This window comes from Chiloscyllium plagiosum, chromosome 27 (assembly GCF_004010195.1).
Source record: "Chiloscyllium plagiosum isolate BGI_BamShark_2017 chromosome 27, ASM401019v2, whole genome shotgun sequence".
NCBI lineage: Eukaryota > Metazoa > Chordata > Chondrichthyes > Orectolobiformes > Hemiscylliidae > Chiloscyllium > Chiloscyllium plagiosum.
Window position 1 is genome coordinate 22,043,987 of NC_057736.1, and position 20,768 is coordinate 22,064,754.

The 20,768-nt window shown below is 39.2% G+C and overlaps 1 protein-coding gene across 2 annotated transcripts in view; it reads right to left on the reverse strand.

The window, feature by feature from the left end:
• Nucleotides 1–1,539: 1,539 nt before the first annotated feature.
• Nucleotides 1,540–20,768, reverse strand: part of ldlrap1b (low density lipoprotein receptor adaptor protein 1b) — a 55,886-nt gene continuing 36,657 nt past the window's right edge. Inside the window, exons 5-10 of one of the 2 annotated variants that reach the window (XR_006315675.1) lie at nucleotides 19,387–19,459; nucleotides 13,055–13,147; nucleotides 11,769–11,890; nucleotides 8,551–8,585; nucleotides 5,639–6,262; nucleotides 1,540–1,723 (exon numbers count right to left, since the gene is read on the reverse strand). Coding sequence is in view for 1 of the 2 variants with exons in the window: in XM_043717644.1 (XP_043573579.1) it covers nucleotides 6,118–6,262; nucleotides 8,551–8,585; nucleotides 11,769–11,890; nucleotides 13,055–13,147; nucleotides 19,387–19,459 (468 nt within the window). In the remaining variant the exon portion in view is untranslated. Of the gene's footprint in view, nucleotides 1,724–4,938; nucleotides 6,263–8,550; nucleotides 8,586–11,768; nucleotides 11,891–13,054; nucleotides 13,148–19,386; nucleotides 19,460–20,768 lie in introns of those variants that run through there. The other variant, XM_043717644.1, reaches the window with a different exon arrangement.

Below are 20,768 nucleotides of genomic sequence, written 5' to 3' on the forward strand. Positions count from 1 at the left end.
TTTTCCAAACTTAAGTTCATTTCAAATACTTACACACAATTAAATTTCAGGGAGCTCTAAAAGAAATCACATTCTCTGTACTTTACAGTTGTATGTCTTAGGTCAAACTATTAAATGATATTGTTAAGTTCAAATCTATGGTCTGAAAATTTAAACAAAGCCCAAATACAGTGGTAGGATATGCAAGTTGACTCATATTGCTTATTTACCATTTTTAAGAAATATTTACCCATTTCTATTAACTACAATGAGGCAAAGGGAACACAAGGAACTATTGGCAATTTAACTTGACACTAATAGTCGAAAAAATGCTCGGATTTATCAAGGATGCCATAATAGGCTACCTTAAAAATCACAATTTGCCAGAGTCAACTCCATTTTATGAAAGTGAAACCATGTTTGGTAATTCTATTAGACTGTATAGAGAAGAGTTTGGGAGAAATGTCTTTAAATGGCTTCTGACAAAGTAAAGATTTCACAAGAGATTATTGCGCAAAATTAGGGCTTATGGAATTGAGCCCTGAATAGTAAATGAGGGGATCAGGTGCAATGTATCAAAGTTTGGTGAAGTGATATCACTAGTTGGAAAGTAAGACATGAGGAAGGCATATGGGCTAAAATAGAACACAAAGTTAACATCCAGGTGAAGCAAGCAATTTGACAGCAAAATCATAAGTTAGCTTTTATTGAAAAAAAGTTTAGAATATTAGAGTTTGCAAGTCTTACCATTATTAGGTAGGGCCTTGGTGAGCTCACATTTGAAGTTTTGTATATTTGTGGTCTTTAACTATCAAATAATATACTTTCCATAATTGGGTGGAAGATTGATTCATTTGGTCAACTTGGTGTCAGACAGCTGTTGTGAGGAAAATGGAGTAGAAAGGGCCGATATTTTCTCGATTTGAGAAGAATTAAGTCATTTCATGGAACCATACTAATTTCCTGTCAGCCTTTACAACACAGCTATGGAGAGGCTGTTTACCCCAGTTAGAGCATCTAGAATTAGATGCCATTCATCTAGGAATAAAGAATCCACATTTAGGACCCGAGATTTGGATAAATTTATTCACTCAAAGTTATGAATCTTTGAAATTAATTAGAGATCTGTAGATGCTCAGTGAATGATAATGTTATTTTATGGTCACTAAGGGAATTGGTGATGGTGGGGTTGGGGGGGTGGGGTAATGGGGAAACTGGAACTACTACTTTTTGAATAGTGGAGTAAGATCAAGGGCTGTATCATTTACGCCTGCTCTTATTTCTTTTGTGCAAACCAATGCTAAAGAAATTTCAAAATTGAAAATAAAATGATATGATGCCTTCATAGCAACACCATCCCATTAAAACTTTCTCAATCCTCATTAAAAATAGTTTCAAATCTTCATTTCCTCACACCTCGAAAGTGGAAACAGTAGCAAGGCATTGGTTTTAAAAAAAAAACGTGCACACTATCAAGTTTAATCTTCCGTAAAAGCAGAATAAGTATTGTTCAAAGCATCATTTAAAAAAAGGACATCACCTAGAGGTTGACAGCTTCTCCATTTTCACAGTAGTGCATTTATTGTACATTTGTCAAAAGTGCTAACAATATTACCATCATTAAAAAGCACTAGTTCTCTACAAGATATTGCAAACACTTGACCTTGTAGTATGGAATTTTTCACACTGGAGTTTACTGAAATTCCAAAACCAAAAATGCCAGAGTAACAAGTCTGAATCCATTCTGTAATAATTCATAAAAATATTTCCATTAAATGTACAGTTGAGTACCACATTTGCATCATTAAAAGCTGCAAGAAACATCATGTAAAATAATAGATTAATCATGGTGATAGAGAATACCAGATTGTTAAATGGGAATCATTCTACATAAGGGGTAAGCTTGGCTTGAACTACAACTGTGGCCATTTTGGTCACTTCAAAATGGTCTATTTCCCATTTGTAGAGTTGGATGAGGAGAAAACCCAAAAGTAATGTTATGCCAGTAGTTTTGGGCTCTGATCAATAATGGGAAACCGAGAAAAGTTGAGCAAATGCAGAGCACCATTTCATTCCTTTCTCTGTTAAGAGCTTAACAGCAATTTTAAATTGTCTAGATTCTTAGATGTCTATTCTCACCATTACAGATGTGAATTTATTACTTACTCTGTTTTGCATACTCCAGAGTGTGCGCGAATTATTCTTAAAATGAAACACTGCTACAAAACTGCTTGTAAATTTAAAACTCCTAAAAATATTTGTGTGTAAGATACCTTGTACTCATTTTCAGTCCATAAAGTTGACATGCAACAGATTTCCCACATGATTAACAGGGGTACATCATATTACAATAGGCTTGGTATCACCCTCACTTTTGTAATCTTGGTCATGTTTTACACCAGCTAGCACCAGGAATGCATCTACCAGATGTAAACTGAAGCTTCTGGATCTGACCATTCAAGTTTTAAAAAGATACAGGTTCTATTTGTTCCATTATAGATATACAAAGAGTCCTGTTTTCAGATTTCAAAACTTTTCAGTGAGGGAGCATTTTGGGAATACTGACCATAATTCCATAAGTTTTCAGATACTTATGGATAAAGTCAAAGGTGGACCTCAGATGAATGTATTAAATTGGGGGGGGGGGGGGGGTGGAAGGAGGAAGGTCAACAACAACTGAATTAGGCAAGAATTGGAGAATGTGCATTAGGAGCAGCTGTTTGAAGGTAAGTCCACATCTGACTTGTGGGATTCTTTTAAAAAGCAATTGATCAGGCATGCTCCTGTAAGAATGAAGGACAGGAATGGCAGGATTCAGGAACCTTCGATGACAGTGGAAACTATCAGCTTAGTCAAAAATAGGAAGCATAATTAAGGTCTAGACAACTAAAAACAGAAAGTTTAGATTTGATCCTCCAAAGAGTAACCCACCCAGACCCATTCCCCAACCCTATAGTCACCCCTAACTAATGCATCCAACACTACTGGCAATTTAGCATGGCTAATTCACCTGACCGGCACATCTTTGGACTATGGGAGGAAACCGGAGCACCCAGAGGAAACCAATGCAGATGCGGAAAGAAATGTGCAAACTCCATCGGACAGTCACGCAAAGCAGGAATCAAACCCAGGTCCCTGGTGCGGTGAGGCAGCAGTGCTAACCACTGAGCCACCATGCCACCCTTAAGTGCACTCGTGACTTTGATTACAAGTGGCACTGTATGGTTAGCTTAGATTTCCTACAGTGTGGAAACAGGCCATTTGGCCCAACAAAGTCCACACCGACCCTCTGAACAGGGACTCACCCAGACCCATTCCCTTACCCTATATTTACCCCTGACTAATGCGCCTAACAATGTGGGCAATTTAGCATGTCCAACTCACCTAACCTGCACATCTTTGGATTGTGGGAGGAAACTGGAGTACCTGGAGGAACCCCACGCAGACACGTGACACAGGAAGAATGTGCATACTCCACACAGTCACCCAAGGCGGGAATCAAACCCGGTTCGGTGGTGCTGAGAGGCAGCACTGCCAACCACTGAGCCACCGTGCCAGTGCAAGTCCTTGATGAATATGGAGAAAGTAGAAATGAGCTCAAATAAGGAGTTAGCAGGTCCGAAAAGGGGCTATTAAATATCCTTGGCCAGCCAGGATAAGGAGAATCTCAAGGCATTTAATACATATATTAGGAGGAAGAGAGTAGCTAACGAAAGAGTAGGCCCACCCGAGGATAAGGGAGGGAGGTGATGAGCCAGAGGAAGTGGGTGAGATCCTTATAGGTATTTTATGTCAGTATTTACTGAAGAGAGAGACAGGAGTAATGTTGACGTCTGGGAAAGGTTTGTAAACCCTGTTGGGCAGGAAAACATAACAAAGGAGGAAGTGTTAAATACACTGAGGTAGACATGTCCCTTGGGCCAGATGGGATCTATTCCAGAATAATGTGGGAGACCAGGGAGGAAATAGCTGAGGCCTTAACAGATATTTGATCCTGTTTTGGCATCAGGCAAAGTTCCAGAAGACTGGAGAATGGCCAGTGTTGTTCCTTTGTTTAAGAAGGGAAACAGAGATAATCAAGGTAATTACAGACCGATGAGCCTAATGTCAGTGGTGGGGAAGCTATTGGAGAAGATACCAAGAGACAGGATTTATTCACAATTGGAAGAGAATGGAATTATTAGTGATAGGCAGCATCGGTTTGTGCGGGGAAGATCATGTCTCATCAATTTGATTTGGGTTTTTTGAGGAGATGACAAGAATGATTGATGAGGGAGGCCAATGGATGTTGTCTATGCAGACTTTAGTAAGGCATCTGATAAGGTATCTCTTGGCTGGCTGGTGCAGAAGGTAGAGTCTCACAGGATCTGGGGTGAGCTTGCTACATACAAACAAAATTACCTTGATCATAGAAGACAGAGTAGCTGTGGGAGGGTGGTGATCCGCAGGGATCAGTGCAGGGACTTTTGTTCTTTGTAATATATATTAATGCTCTGGATGGAAATATAAGTGGTCCGATTAAGTTAGGGGATGACACCAAAATTGGCAGAGGTGTAGATAGCGAGGATAAAATTGTCAAAAGGATACAGCGGAATATCGATAGATTGCTGATTTGAGCAGAGAAATGGCAGATGGAGTTTAATCCAGACAAATGAGAGGTGATACATTTTGGAAGATCAAATTCAGGTGTGAAATATACAATAAATGACTGTACCCTTAGGAACATTGATGGAGAGGCATCTGGGCATACAGGTCCACAGATCCCTGAAAGTGGCAACACAGATGGAGAAGGTGGTCAAGACATACAGCATGCTTGCCTTCATCAGCTGGGCAATAAATGTGAAAGTTGGCAAGTTACGTCACAGCTGTACAAAATTTAGTTAGGTCACATTTGGAATATTGCGTGTCGGTCTGATCGCTATACTACCAAAAGGATGTGGATGCTTTGGACAGGTGCAGAGATGACTTATCAGGGTGTTGCCTGGTCTTGAGGGTTCTAGTTATGAGGAGAGGTTGGATAAACTTGGATTGTTTTCACTGGAAAGACAGAGCTGAAGGATGATCTGAAAGAGCTCTGCAAAATTAGAGAGGCATAGATAGAGTAGATAGTCAGGTGCTTGGTCCCCAGGGTGGAAAGGTCAATACAAGAGGGCACAGGTTTAAAGGTGACAGGGGAAAAGTACGGGGAAAAGTTTTCACACAGAGTGGTGGATTCCTGGAACGCACTGCAGTGGAGGTAGTGGAAGCAGACATATTAGCAACATTTAAAGCATATCTTGACAGACACATGTACAGGAGGCTAACAGTGTTATAAACCATACATGGGCAATAAGTAGCGGGTCTAAATGAGGATCAGGAATTGCTGCAGGCTTGGTGGGACAAAGGGCCTGTTCCTGTATTGAATTGAATTGTAAAAGTTTGAGATGAAACTAAAGGCAATAAGGAGGTGGAAATGACATGGACTTAAAATAATTAACATTCATTATAATAGTACATCGTTTGTAACATAAAAATGCAGAGATTAAATATGGTTACCTCATTAACCTATAATTAATGTAACAAATACTTACATATAAAGTTTCAAATTGCAAGTCTACGAAGTGACAATTGAGGGCATTCATCTATACTGTCACATAGCAAATTAAAAGGGGCCACTTACATTGTTAGGGTAATAACAGCAGAAAATGACGAGACAATAAGCTGCTTGTTCAGTTGGGAAAGAACAATATTTCCTTAAAAATAAAAGAAGATATTTTATTATACTTAACACAATTGAATCTAATATATAGACAGTTATAAACTTGTAGTATTTTCAGGATTTATTTCTAGCAACAGTTTTAGTTCAAATGAATAGGCAGCTAATCGCCCACTTAAGCTAGACTATACATTCTTGGTTGGGTCTAAGCCTGAATGGATTTTCTATCAGGGCTATTGGCTTTGGTCTGAATTTCTTTGAAGGCAACACTGGAACAGTAAACATATTTAATCCTCCATTTCAGTCATCCTGCAACAGTCATTCAAATCAAAGCTCCATTCTTGAACCATTGCATCTCGAGAGCAGAAGGTGCCGAGCTAGGTTTTGAGTGGTTAGTTCCTCTTTCGTAAGCAAGCTGTCTATTCTCTTTGGCTTTCAGGTTGTCAGAACCCAAACAAATCATCTCTATCTGTAACTCCAGGATCACTTTTTCCCCAGTCTGTAGGAGATAGGCATTCTTCTGCCTGCATATCGTGAGGGCTTAAACCAATGTCCAGGAGCTGAGGGTTTGTTCGAGATTGAGCCAGTCTGAAAAAGGGAGAGAAGGGGAAAGATGTTATATTGATTGCTTTTTGCCATGGTTTATGTTCTGTGCATGACTACAGTTGATTTTACACTGAAGGAGTGGAATCTACACTCCCTCAATTAGATTGATATAGACAGTGAGGTTGAAGAGGGCTAACTCAGCACAATGTAATGTAATGTATGAATTTATATTTCTTTTTTATATTATCTTTCTTTGGATTTTGAACTATTGGCTTGTGAGTTTTGTTTTGTGTATGAGGAGTTTTAATGATTAACTTATCACTATTTTTGAAGCTTTTTCTTAAAACCAGTGTGAGAAATACAGTTCCTGGAATGCTAATGGAAATTTGTTTGCATTGGGAGAGTTTGAGTGGACAGATTAAAACATTCAGACTGTTTTCAATTAGAAGGACTGGAATTGTTTTTTGGCTTGGAGAAACATCCATAGCTTGAAGATTTTTGGTTTCAGTTTATGGAGGTCCAGGGTGATTTTGGATGTATAAAACAGTTCTCCTCAAGTAGCAAGTTCAGAAAATGTTAGAAATAGGCTACCTCAGTGCAAGGGTTTAGTTTGAAGCTTCAGATTATCAAGTCAACCTTCAACATGTGAGAGGAAATTCTTGCTGGTATTTGAATATTATTAAAAAGGGATGCTGGTGGGAGAGATAGAATATTGTATTTTAACAAGCATTTTGAAAACTTTCAAATCATTAGGAGTACCTGCCTATTCTATTTTATCTTCATCTCTTTTAGATAACAGGCTTTTGTTTTATTGTCAAAACCGGTTCTGCAGCATTATAGTGCATTAAATAAAACAAAATCATGCCAGAATTCAGAATAGGATGTCATTTGGGACTGATGAGGACTATATCACTGCAGTGATGGATGCAGAAACCAGAGTTTCAAATAGGGAATTATGGGATCCTGGGCACAGAATTTACAGACAAAAGCATGATCAATCATTTTGGAAAGGGAAGAGAGGTTGAAGCTTAGATAGCTGTTTGCAAGAACATAATTTCTTTTTAGGAATGAGTTAATGGGGCTGCATTGAAAGAGAAGTGGGCGGAGTAGATAGAAGTATTTACTGTGTCAGCAAGCATGAACAGGAAGGGATCATGGAGGTGTGCATGCAGCGTAAAAAATGCTCATTGACCAAGTTGCAAAGGACAGGAATTCAATGTACAAACAAATTACGTAATTGCTTTATTTAAAAGATGGGGCCTTGTGAAGTCCACTTAACAGGAAGAAGCAAGGTTTCAATGTCCTCCTTTTCAGCAGTGGATGTCACACACTCTGGCTTTTTCCTGACCAGAAGAGAGACAAGAGGTGGGGGGGGGAAAAGCACTTGAATTTGTTGCAGACTGTGAAAGAGAATTTGAATCCAGATTCCCTGCATTTGCATTTCTGAAGTCTCCCTATTCTCCTTGTGACATTATCACTGTCACCCAAACAAGGAATTACTTTATACAAGGTAAACATAGAATTAAAGCACAGACATTAGTGTCCTGCAACATTTGCAAAAGGCAGCTGATGCACAAAGTGCCTTAATCCAAGCAGCACATAGGATCACAATCTGACAACTGATTCCTCATTGCTTTCTTCAAATACGAACCTCATAAGTGAAGCAGCTTTCATCTACACAAAATCCTCCAGCAAACCAAATTTATTTATTGTAATAAGCCAAAGCAACATTATAATAATACACCATTGGAAAAGAAAACATCTAATGGGAAGGTGCATTGGAATTTTCCATATTCAGTATTCACAGTTCATGTTTCATTTGAGCTGGAGTGCTTTTTATCTATATTGGAGAGCCAGTATCAAATCACTGTCTTCCAATTAAATAATTTTAATGAATTAGTTTTGAATATTTCTTATTCAATATCTTCCTAAAATCCAAATGAATAAACTAAAAAAATTAGTCAAATGATACATTGCACTCCTACTGCACAGTGGGGTAACTTAGTCAGATTGGCAACAGGCAATTAAATACAGCAGGGTGACGACATACAGTGTGAAGCACATGTAGAGAACCAGAGTATTTTACAGATTTGTTGCACAGTGTAGGGAGGATCATCTGCAGAGATGGTGGGCTGAAAGTTTCAAATCATGCACTATATCATACGATCGATAATTACCTGCAATTGAACTAAAGCTATCCAAATTGCAGCTTGTAAAAGTAAGAACGAGAGATCAGTTTGAAAATGAACAAGAATTAATTTGATCATTGAAAAGGTGCTCAAAGTAAATCATTTTATATGTAAGTTTGAAATTTCAAAAGGAAATAATACCTTGCAAAAGCTTCATCCAGGTCATCATTCAGTTCCTGAAAATAAATTAAAGGCAAATTAGCATCTGTATAGACCACATATCTTTATTTTCCTTTAGTTTTTGATTCGGAACTAAGATGGAAAAAAGCTGTTTCTAAAGCAAGTCTGGGAAAGGAATTGTTTGAATGAAGTTACAGGAACTCATTGTGAGTGGCATTTACGTTATTGCCTTGATAAGACCTTGTGGCATTCGGGTGTGTTCAGATGATTTGGCTGGCCTTTGGTAGCGGATTGTACAAAACAATGTGACCAGTTATGGACGCTAGAAGATATCAGCCTGACAACAGCTCTGTGATTGGCTCCTGGGCTGGTGAACAGCTGGGGAGTTATCAATACTAGGGCAGAAACCACTGGACTGCTGTAAGAAAAAGGTTCAGTGTTTCTATCCTTATGCAGTCAAAGTACCCAAGCAAGCCAGTTATTTTCTCCCATCAGTGTTGCAAGCCATTGGCTTTAAATCAGTGACCAAGAGAATTTGTAATTAGAATACCAATTGCTGTTTGCCTCCTTTGAAGTAGTGAAAAGAGCTTGAGAAACTGAAAAGAACAGAAGGTCATGAGAAGCAAAAGGAGCAGCAAATTGGACCCTGTGGACTGATGTTAGTGAACAGCATTTCACTAGTTTTGTCTGTCTGTTTCCAAGTATGTGTAGAGGTTTAAGGGACGGCGGGGGTGGGGGGGGTCAGAGTTGGAGTTTCAGTTAGTGCTGTTAAATATTGATTGTTTTGTTTATTTAACTCCATTTGTAAAAGAACAGAACAGTATTTCCAGAGGGAAATGGGAGGATTAAGTGAGTGGGCAAAAGCCTAGCAGATAGGGGGTTGTGCGCTTTGGCAGGAAGAAAAGAGGAGCTGAATATTATTTAGGTGGAGAAAACTGCAGACAGCAGGGATTTAAGAGTCCTCATGTGTAAATTACAAAAAGCGGCACGGTGGCACAGTGGTTAGCACTGCTGCCTCACAGCGCCAGAGATCCGGGTTCAATTCCCGCCTCAGGCGACTGACTGTGTGGAGTTTGCACGTTCTCCCAGTGTCTGTGTGGGTTTCCTCCGGGTGCTCCAGTTTCCTCCCACAGTCCAAAGATTTGCACGTCAGGTGAATTGGCCATGCTAAATTGCCCGTTAGGTAAGGGGTAAATGTAGGGGTATGGATGGGTTGCACTTCGGCGGGTCAGTGTGGACTTGTTGGGCCGAAGGGCCTGTTTCCACACTGTAATGTAATGTAATGTAATGTAATCTAATCTAATCTAACATTCAAATTCAGCTGATAATAGGGAACATAAATGGAATTTTGGCCTTTATTTCAAATGCAACGAAGTATAAAAATAGTGAGGGCTTGCTAAAACTATAAAAAGGCACTAGTCAGACCATATCTAGAACACTTTGAACACTTTTGGACCCCTTATCCAAGAAAATTCATACTGGTATTGGAGGCAGTTTAGAGAAGGTTCAGTAAGCTTATCCCAGATGTGAAGAGACTGTCTTATGGAGGAGAGGTTAAATGAGTTGGCCCTGTACTCTTTGGAATATAGAAGAATGAGAGCAAATCTTATTGAAACATACAATATTCTTATTGGACTTGTCGGCGTAGGTATGGAAAGGTTGTTTCCTATTTTGAAAAGAGCCTCGGACCAGGGGGCATAATCACAGAATAAGGAGTTGCCAACTTAAGACAAATGAAGAGGAATTTCTTCTGTCAAAGGTTAGTGAGTCTGTGGGATTCTTTACCAAGGAATGCTGTAAAGGTTAGGTCATTAAATTATATTCAAGTCTGCGATAAACAAATTCTTAATAAAGGAATCAAGGGTTATGGGAGAAAAAAAAACAGGAAATTGGAGTTGAGGATTATCAGGTCAGCCACGATCTCATTAAATGACACAGCAGACTTGAACGGCTGAATGGCCTGGGCCCAATGGTCAATGTTTTCTGCTCGCCACATTCCATCTGCTCGGTAAATTGATGTGGTTGCTTATTTTATTAAACTAACCGTTGTGAGAACCTTGGGAAATCCAGGGCTCAATAATCACATTCCCAAGTGATTTGCAGCAAGAGATGGAGGGTTCATCTAGGATTATTTTCAAATGTAGGTGATGAAGGTGTGTATCTGGTATTAGTGAGTGACAAAATTATTTTCTGACAATAAGAAATAACACTGTAAATGGAAGAAGATTTCTCGGAGGTAGTGTGGTTGTCCCTGATGGTCTCAAGTGATTTTCTTCAATTTGATTAAATTGATGAGTAAGATGGTGGTGAAATTGTTCACTAAAATCTAGGAATAGACCATGCATTCTGATTGGTGAAACATCAGAACTAGGTGCTGTTCCGATACAGTCAACGTAGTGGAGCATAAAGTAACAAAATGGAAAAACTAGAGGTGAAGAAGCCAGAAAAGGATATGGAATTCCATTATCTTGCTCTACTCTTTGAAGGGGAAATGGAAATGAATAGAATGGAAATGAGAAAACTATAATTAGAATTGCACAGGAAAAGGAAAGAAAACAATAGAGAATCAAAGCTTAAAATTCGGCAGGTGCCAGATATTGGCACTGATTCTGATTCTCTCAGAGCGTAAAAATCTAGCAAAGAGACTTTTAAATTTGTGCAGGCACTACAAAATTTGAGAAAAAAGTATGTGGTCGCATTTGATTGAGGGGGTGGGAGGAGCGCATGCTGTTATATATCTGTACATCGACAGTGATAATGGTAACATAGTGTAAGGAACAAGAAGGGGAAAACTTTCTGGAATTAAGTGTCTAATGCTGACCATGAATGCTGATTATCAATTGTCAGGAAAAACCCATTTGATTCTGTAGTGTCCTTTCGGAAAGGTAACTGCCATCTTTACCTGGTCTGACTTAAAATGTGATTCCAGAGCCACAGCAATGTAGTTGACACTTAATTGCTCTGTGGGATGGGCAATAAATGCTGGCCTAGCCAGTGATGCCATTATCCCATGAATGAATAAAAGAAAAATATCTTGTTGGGAGGAGGTATGCATCCATTGGTAGCTGTAATCTGGACCAACTGTATGCAACAGCTCAGAGTGCTTGACCAGTTGTTACAGGAGTTAGTATTTAATTAAAGGAATTTGTATTTAAAGCAAAATCTTACCAATCCATTCCTAAAATCAATAGGCACATTAAATGTGATCAAGCATTTCCTCAAATGGTATTTACACTTACCCACATAATGTTGTTGTTTACTGAACAGTTTGTGTCTCCAGTAGAAAGATCATGTCTGTTGTTTGTTGATAATGAAGATATTGCTCCTTCAGTTAAATCCAACAAATTTGCTGTTGCAACCTCTGTAGAGAATTTTATAATTAACACAGACTTAACATTGCACAATCTGACAGAGTCTCGCTAAAACAAAATTAAACATGAGAATGAAGAGAAAGAGAAAAAGTGAGGACTGCAGATGCTGGAGATCAGAGCTTAAAAATGTGTTGCTGGAAAAGTGCAGCAGGTCAGGCAGCATCAAAGGAGCAGGAACATCGACGTGAAGGGCTTATGCCCGAAACGTCGATTCTCCTGTTCCTTTGATGCTGCCTGACCTGCTGCGCTTTTCCAGCAACACATTAAGCTCTGAAGAGAAAGAGATTCAATATAGAATCACCTCTCCAACAAAAAGTAATGGGAAAAAATCCTGTATAAAGCGAGATATACTCAAAAAAAGAATCAGCAACAGTACTGCACACTTTGTACCTCAGGATTGACTTAAATTTAGTTCATGTTAAACATGAAGGATTCTCATCTCCCTCAGGCAGCTCAGGCCACAAGCCTTGGTGCTACTGCTTTAATGAATATTAATAGGTTTATCAATGCCATGCAATATGGCTTCAAGAGGGAATATCTTCAGCAACCAGCACCTAAAATTGATGTCTACTCCTGTTTAATTCAGCAACAACTATCAAAAATCAGGTCCACTGTTCACAATAGATGATTATTTCCTCTGTAAACATATTCATTAATGTTCATTTTTATAGCAAAGTGAGGAATGCTGTAAAGACAATTTTTTCTGAATCCTTTTTTTTAAATCTTTTATCAGCAGACAGAAGGTTTAGCAGACTTCCCTAAATATGTTTACTGCATTGTAGAAAAAACTGTGAATTTAGAATACTATTAGATTTCACTTAAAAACAGCAAAGCTTTAAAAAAACATAACATTTCGCACCCTTTGGGTGTCTTTCAAGTACTAAATCATGGCTATCCAATGAAGCCGACATAAATAGGATATGCACGAGTAAAAACGGGAAAGCTTTGTTGCCGGCGTGCAATATAGATAATTTAAACTGCAGATTGTAGTGCACAAATTTGGAGTCAATATAATTATGCCCCATCTCCAAGCCCCACCAGTAGCCAGAAAGACTTGATGCTAACTGTGGTTTCATAACCTTGGCCCTGTACTATTCATGGACAAAACCAACATTCTTTCTCCAATTCAACTCAAGAGGGCAGAGTTGTCTCACCTGCTTTGTGCTGATGATTGGCAGAGGCTTCTGATTGCAATTTACCAGTGGTACCACTGTTTGAGGGTCTAACTGTGGCCCTTTTCCCTTTCTCTGTAAAAGATAATACAAGTGTAAACATTGCTCACTGATAAAACGTATGGATTTAAAAGAGCTACTGAATATTTAATGTCGAAGCGCCACTATATATTTTACTCCAAGCAACCTGATAACATTAATAAAAATGGCCAGCTTAGAAAACGAATTCTCCTGAGGCCCAAAAAAAAAGTGAAATTTTAATTCAGTTGAGAAATAAAGAGAGAGAGCAGGAGCGTGAATAAAAAGACAGAATTCAGAACTCAGGCAATCCAGCCCACATAAACCATCAATCTAATAGAGGACATGGTTAACCTTCCAGTCAGAGGAGGGAGAGCCTAAATACTCCACGCTAACTCCATCAAAACAAAATATTAAATCAAATGTTTAAATGTTGACAGTGATTAAATGAGATTTTACTGAAGAGGGTAAAAGAAATCCACCAGCATTATTTGTGCTACCTAGCACGATTAAAGGATTTCAGAGTAGAAGGTATATCAATCTTGGAGAATGTCCAGTTGGCTGGACAGCTAATTTGCAGCACAGAGTGAGGCCAGCAGCATGGGGTTAATTCCCACACCACTGTCGTTACCTTGAAGGACTCTCCTTCTCAACATTTGCCCTCAACTGAGGCATGGTGACTCTCAGGTTAAACCACCACCAAATTACATCTCTGTCATAAAGAGAGCAACCCTACGGCCTTTTAAGACCATGGCGGCTTTATCTTGATATCATTCATGATACAACCTAAGCCTTTTTGTCAATAATCTTTAGCACATTTGAATAAGTTGTACTTGTTTAAAAGAATTTACTACAAAAACGCATTATTCTTGATTGACTGAAAAAAAACTAGCTGACATGTTTAGAATACCAAAAATCAGATTGGGTTGGGATATTTGATCGGCATGGACGAGTTGACCGAAGGGTCTGTTTCCGTGCTGTACACTTAAAACAAATGTAGTTGGTCATATCACTGATTGGATTTAAAATTTAGTCTGACCAATGGAGGAGTGGAACTGCAAAGTAATTAGTGTACCCCTCCAACTTTAGTAAAAACAACAAGCAAAACCTTATCCTGGCTTTTACCTCATAGTTAAATATAATAGATTGAAAAGTAACTGACTTAAATACACCCTCTGAAAGGCCAGAAGGAATTGAAAGGAAAATCACAATTAGGAAGTTTAAAATTTAGATCCTAACATGAAATGAGCAGGTTCTTCATTTGGTAGCATTGTAAATTGAATTTAAAAAAAAGTCAGATTTAAAACTTGCATTAAAACTTTTAGCAGATACCTTAACACTTTAATGAAGGAAGGTTCTATTTTTGGTGTTTCAGTCTTTTAGCAAAAATGTTAAAACGCAGTCCCATCTCCTGGTCAGATGAACACAGCTACTCAAAAGGTAGGGAATTCTCCCTCAACCACAACAAAGAGTTAACTGCTCATGCATATTCATTTAGTATTTGTGGAATCTTGATTTACTTTAATGTACTATAAGAGAAGTTTTCTCTTTGTTATTCTTCCTGAGCGTAAAAGTTTTGTATACATGATGCAGAGTGGATGTCACTTGCATTGGTACCAGAAATAATTCTATTAAAATTAACTATTTGCAAGACAAAATGCAAAACAAAAACACACAGGTATTAGTAGTAAGCTAATGTGCAATAGGACAGTCTTAAGGGTGCAATTCAAATTGAGTGAGATATTAAATATATTGCCTTTGAAGGAAGACTTTGTACCGTTGCTGCTGCACAAACTGCAGAGCAAACGATGACAAGTAATTTCCTCCCATTCAAACTGCCACACTTTCTCTTTTGTGCCTCCTGTTAATTACAACATGTGACTGAATAGATGAGCTGAAACCACGGTTACCAACAGTTGCTGCTGCATTTCCCTTTTGCAAAATAGCTCATACTACGTGGCAAGTAATAATGAGAAGGGAGGGGTGCAACAAACCCACCAGTCATGTCACACCCATTTTGCCAGTTTGCAAGTTAACTTTCAGGTTAAAATTATCTTAAACACAATCCTATTTAAAGGATTAACTGAAGTCAGCAAATTGAATGACTTAAGAGTGCAGAGATCACTTTACCCATTCCTAACACAAATGATATAAACCAAAAAAAATGACGAATCATACAAAATTTGCTGTTTAAACAGAAGTCTTTCGATCAAATCAGCATTGGCAACAATGATACAGAAAGAAAAATTGTCCAAGCACTGCATATATTTAAAATAAGGAGACATAAATCTTGCTGATTCCTAAAGTACCTTCACTAAGAATAACTAATTGGAGCAAGGAATTTGCCTTAACCATTGCATTTATTTCAGATCCATTGCATTTAATCCATAAAATGAGTTGCAATAAACTCTTACACTGAGAACGCAGCCCTCCAAGTATAAAGTAGCATTAATATGTGAAAAACATACATTTCCTATTTAAGAGAGAGACTATCAGAGACTTCCTGAAAATGCTACAAAGCTCTCTTCAGAATTTAAAGTTGCAAAAGCAAACTTACTGCTGATTCATTTTATTTTGATAAAATAAGACAGAATGAACAGCAATAAATTAAAAAAAAGATAGTAATTTTTGCAGAGAAATTAGATGATTCATCGCCCTAGAGGCCAAAAGATGCCCAGGACCAGCAGGGGTAGATCAGTAATCAAACTTTAAAAAACGCAAGCCAAGAGTCTTTGCTGTGAATATTTGTGTCGACCCAATGGGTTTTCTTGTATCGTGCATCCATGCACCAGAGCCACAATATAAAGGGTCAGTGATGCACAAATGTCTTATGGATCCTCATTCCAACACAGCCCTAACCACATTAAATCAGAAGGCAGGGTTTTTAACAGCGTAAAAATTATTTATTTCAGAACACACTTTCACAATTTCAGCCCTCCGCTAAAGAGATGAACAGGTGCAGGAAGAGTCCCACAGTAGGTTATTATTCATGTACGTGTGATCTGTTTCACTTTAGAATATCGATCAGAATAATGGGATCTCCTGCCTGTCGTGGAACACACTACTAGCAGAGTTCAGCAATTTTGTTTTATTTTATGACTTCTGTCAGACCCCTCACTGATTTTATTATTTCTATCCCTCATCAACTCTGGTTTGAAACTAGGAACTGTGAACGAAACGGGACTTTTGGGCTTGTGTTAAAAGGAAAACTGACCAAACAAGCACTTGTTTATTCAGCAAGTCAGGACAAAAAGTTAACTGCAGGTTGGTTCCTGATCAAAAAGATTCTATTTAAAAGGTTTAAAGCATAGACCAATTAGATTACTTTGTTGCTTAATTTTGTGCTAAGGTTATTATATTGTTAGTAAATTGCTAAGTCTTTTGCTTAAGCTGCAAACCAGTGTTTGAGACTTCATTGTTTGCAAAGACTGGGATTGGTTTTTCAACCAGTCCAGTTAAGAACCATTGGGGTCAATTTTGGAGATTGTTGAAGGTCTTAATTTTACTGTGTTGTGAATACAGAAAAAGAAAGGTTCATTTGATTCAGCTATGTGCCTTTGGGTCATAACACTTCCTTGTATGACCAGTGGAGTGCCACAAGGATCAGTTCTTGGTCCACTACTTTTCATCATTTATATAAATGACTTGGACGTGAGCATAAGAGGTATAGTTAGTAAGTTTGTAGATGAGGAGAAAGTGAGGTCTGCAGATGCTGGAGATCAGAGCTGAAAATGTGTTGCTGGAAAAGCGCAGCAGATCAGGCAGCATCCGGGGAACAGGAGAATCGACGTTTTGGGCATAAGTCCTTCTTCAGGAATGGCTTCATAAGCCATTCCTGAAGAAGGGCTTATGCCCGAAACGTCGATTCTCCTGTTCCCTGGATGCTGCCTGACGTGCTGCGCTTTTCCAGCAACACATTTTCAGCTCAGGTTTGTAGATGACACAAAAATTGGAGGTGTAGTGGACAGCGAAGCAGGTTCCCTCAGATTATAACAGGATCATGATCAGATGGGCCAATGGGCTGAGGAGTTCCAGATGGAGTTTAATTTAAATAAATGCGAGGTGCTGCATTTTGGGAAAGCAAATCTTAGCAGGACTTATACACTTAATGGTAAGGTCCTAGGGAGTGTTGCTGAACAAAGAGATCTTGGGAGTGCAGGTTCTTAGCTCCTTGAAAGTAGGATCACACGTAAATAGGTTAGTGAAGGCGGCGTTTAGTATGCTTTCCCTTATTGGTCAGAGTATTGAGTACAGGAGTTGGGGACGTCATGTTGCGGATGTACAGGACATGGGTTAGACCACTTTTGGAATATTGCGTGCAGTTCTGGTCTCCTTCCTATCGGAAGGATGTGGTGAAACTTGAAAGGGTTCAGAAAAGATTTACGAGGATGTTGCCTGGGTTGGAGGATTTGAGGTATAGGTAGCTGCTGCATAGGCTGGGGCTGAGGGGTGACCTTACTGAGGTCTATAAAATCATGAGGGGCACAGATAGGATAAATAGACAAAGCCTTTTCCCTGGGGTGGGGAAAGTCCAGAACTCGAGGGCATCTGTTTCAGGTGAGAAGGGAAAAGATATAAAAGAGCCCTAAGGGGCAACGTTTTCATGCAGAGGGTGGTAGGTGTATGGAATGAGCTGCCAGAGGAAGTGGTGGAGGCTAGTACAATTGCAACAGGATGGGTGTATGAATAGGAAGTGTTTGGAGGGATATGGGCCGGGTGCTAGCAGGTGGGACTAGATTGGTTTGGGATATCTGATCGGCATGGATGGGTTGGACCGAAGGGTTTGTTTCTGTGCTGTGTATCTCTATGACTTTATATCCCTCCCTATCATTGTAATCTCAAAATTTAGGAGGTGTGTTTCTTTAATTATTGCCTCAAGAACATTCTCCAAAAAAAACTAGAATGTCTCTATTGACAATAGTGCATTTATACGATGCATTGTTTAAACTTGTGCTTCTACATTTAACTGGTTTCACCTTTCATCTTGGTTGGCAGATGAACAGGATAGGGCATGTGGTTTTGAACAGGGGAGTAGAGACCCATGCACGTCACCTCCCCCTCCTGTATCAACTCCCTTACTGTGCCCAGCCCCTGCATCTTCACTCCCTCACATCCCTCCTCCTGCATCTTCACTCCCTCACCTTCCCCCTTGTTCTCTGTCCCTCTCTTTCCCCCTTTCTGTATCCTCAATCCCCCTTCTGAACTCCATATCAATATCATGCTTCTTCTCTGGGCATGCTCAGTGCCTTTGCATATCACATGATGACAGAATAGGATTGGAACTGTGAACATACACATTTTGACAACATTAGCACATGCACAACTACAGGTGTCAGCAGACACTCCCTCATAACTATTCCACCACTGGCGGCTGTACTATCAGCTGCCAAGCTCCCAGGTTCTAGAATTCATCTCTCTCCACTTCTAACATCTACCACTTTGACCAAACATTTGCTCCACAGATCCTTATCTTCTTACATGGCTCATTGTCACACTTTATTTTATGATGTGCCTGTTACTTGCCTGGGGAGACTTCATTACATCATATGTATGTGGCCTTTAAATTGTGCGTATAAGAAAGGAAAGCAAAGACGACTAGCCCACTATTCAATGCACATTCACAGAATCTCTAGTGTGGAAGCAGATCATCTGGCCCATCAGGACAATGACTCTCTGAAGAGCATCCCATCTGAGCCCTATATCCCTGCATTTCCCATCCCACCCAGAACCACTCCCCCACCCTACCCCTACAACCCTGCATTTCCAATGACTAATCCACCCAGCCTACACATCCTTGGACACTCTGGGCAATTTCCCATGGCCAATCCACCTGACCTGCACACATCTTTGGAGTGTGCAGACATGGGAAGAATATGCAAACTTCATTCAGACAGTCCTCCAAGGTGGAATCAAACCCAAATCCCTGGCTCTGAAGCAGCAGTGCTAACCACTGAGCCACCGTGCCACCTACCCGTGTTTTTTTACCATAGCTAACATCACCTATCACAGATGCTGCACTAATATTGCAAACATGGTGCTGATTAACATAAAAGCAGTAACACCACAGAATTGAATATATCATAGCATTATCCATGAAAGAAGTTGAGTTCCTCTATAATGCTCAACATGATGAAAATGTGAACTCAAAAGTGAACCTCTTTGAAAGTCAAAAGTTCAGTTTAGGCAGCTTAAAAAAAATTGCCACAACTCTGCAGAGGTTTATCGTAAAAGAAAACATACTCAGTTTAAAAGTGATAACCCAGTCACAGTAATAAAGTAGCAATTCAGAAACTCACCTTCTTTGGCAGCCTGCCAGAATTCAAAAGCTACTTTGAAAGCCTGAGCCACTGTTAATGTCACTGCTTGAGCCTAGGAGGACAGCGCAAAGATTAAGATGCATTTCGGGTTAAATAGCATTTCTAACCAAGTTAGGGTTAAATATATGGAGAACTCCGCTCCATACCTTCAGGCTCTTGATATGGAGTACAGCTATTCTGCAGGTTTAGTATCATGGCTTTAGCCAAATAACATTAATAACTTTGTTAATTATATTGAACATTGTTTGTTTTGGGCCTGCCAAAACATAGCAGAGTTGGCATCATAGCAAGAGAATATATTGGTCCTTAGCTAAATGTGAAATCTGTTAACACTTAATTAATAATACAATGAGACACAAAAACCACAAAGTAGTTTTGGTTTATAAAAACGTGCCACATTTACATTTTAAGGAACTACAGACTATAGAAAACAAAAGTGAAAGTACTGTGAGCTTACTAAAAATAGGAGCAAAATATTTTAAGTATATACACCTTGGAAAAAAAAAGACTTGCATTCACACCAAACTTTTCACAACCTCCAGATGTCTCAAATAACTACAGTGTCAATTAACTACTTATTGAAGTGCAGTCTCTGTTCTATGGTTAGAAAACCCAGCAGTCAATACATGTACTGCAAACAGCAGTGTGATGTTACCCAATGGATAAATATCAGCTAGGATAGCAGGGCTAACTGCCCTGTTCATCTTCAGGATCCCCTTTTACATCCACCCAAAAGTCAAATGGGATCTCTAACCAGCTTCCAAAGGACAGTATCTCAAACAGTGTGGGGACTCCCTCAGTACAGCATGAGAATCAAGGCTGACACACAGTGCTAAGTCTTAAAGATCAACATGACCCAGAACATTTTACTCATTGTTACTAACTTGACCACGGCCTTGAATGTAGATAAACATCCAGAAGTTCAGCTGAGAATGTATGTTCATAACCTCACCATTTGCAGTGGTCCTTACTTTCCCAATTTGGAATCCAAATTGAGCCAACAATTGGATGGCTCAATCCAAAGCACATAACTAAGAATGCAGTATAAACCACACACTCACTCCATCAATGAATGATTTCAAAAAAAATGATTTCCATTGGTGGGCCCCATCAGAGGGAGTTCTAAAATCTGGTCTGATCATTGAAGGGTCCCTTTGATGATAATTTTGTAATCTCATAACAGGTATTTACACTGCTCACATGCTGTTTCACAAAATAGGTTTTTATTATTTTTATAGTTCAAAACTTTTTCTCAGCATCATTAATCTTAGCACTTTGGAATCTGAACTAGTTGGTTAAGGTTTGAATGCAACAGGCAGTACAAGGTTAGAAAGTAAGATCTGGATTTAGATTAGATTCCC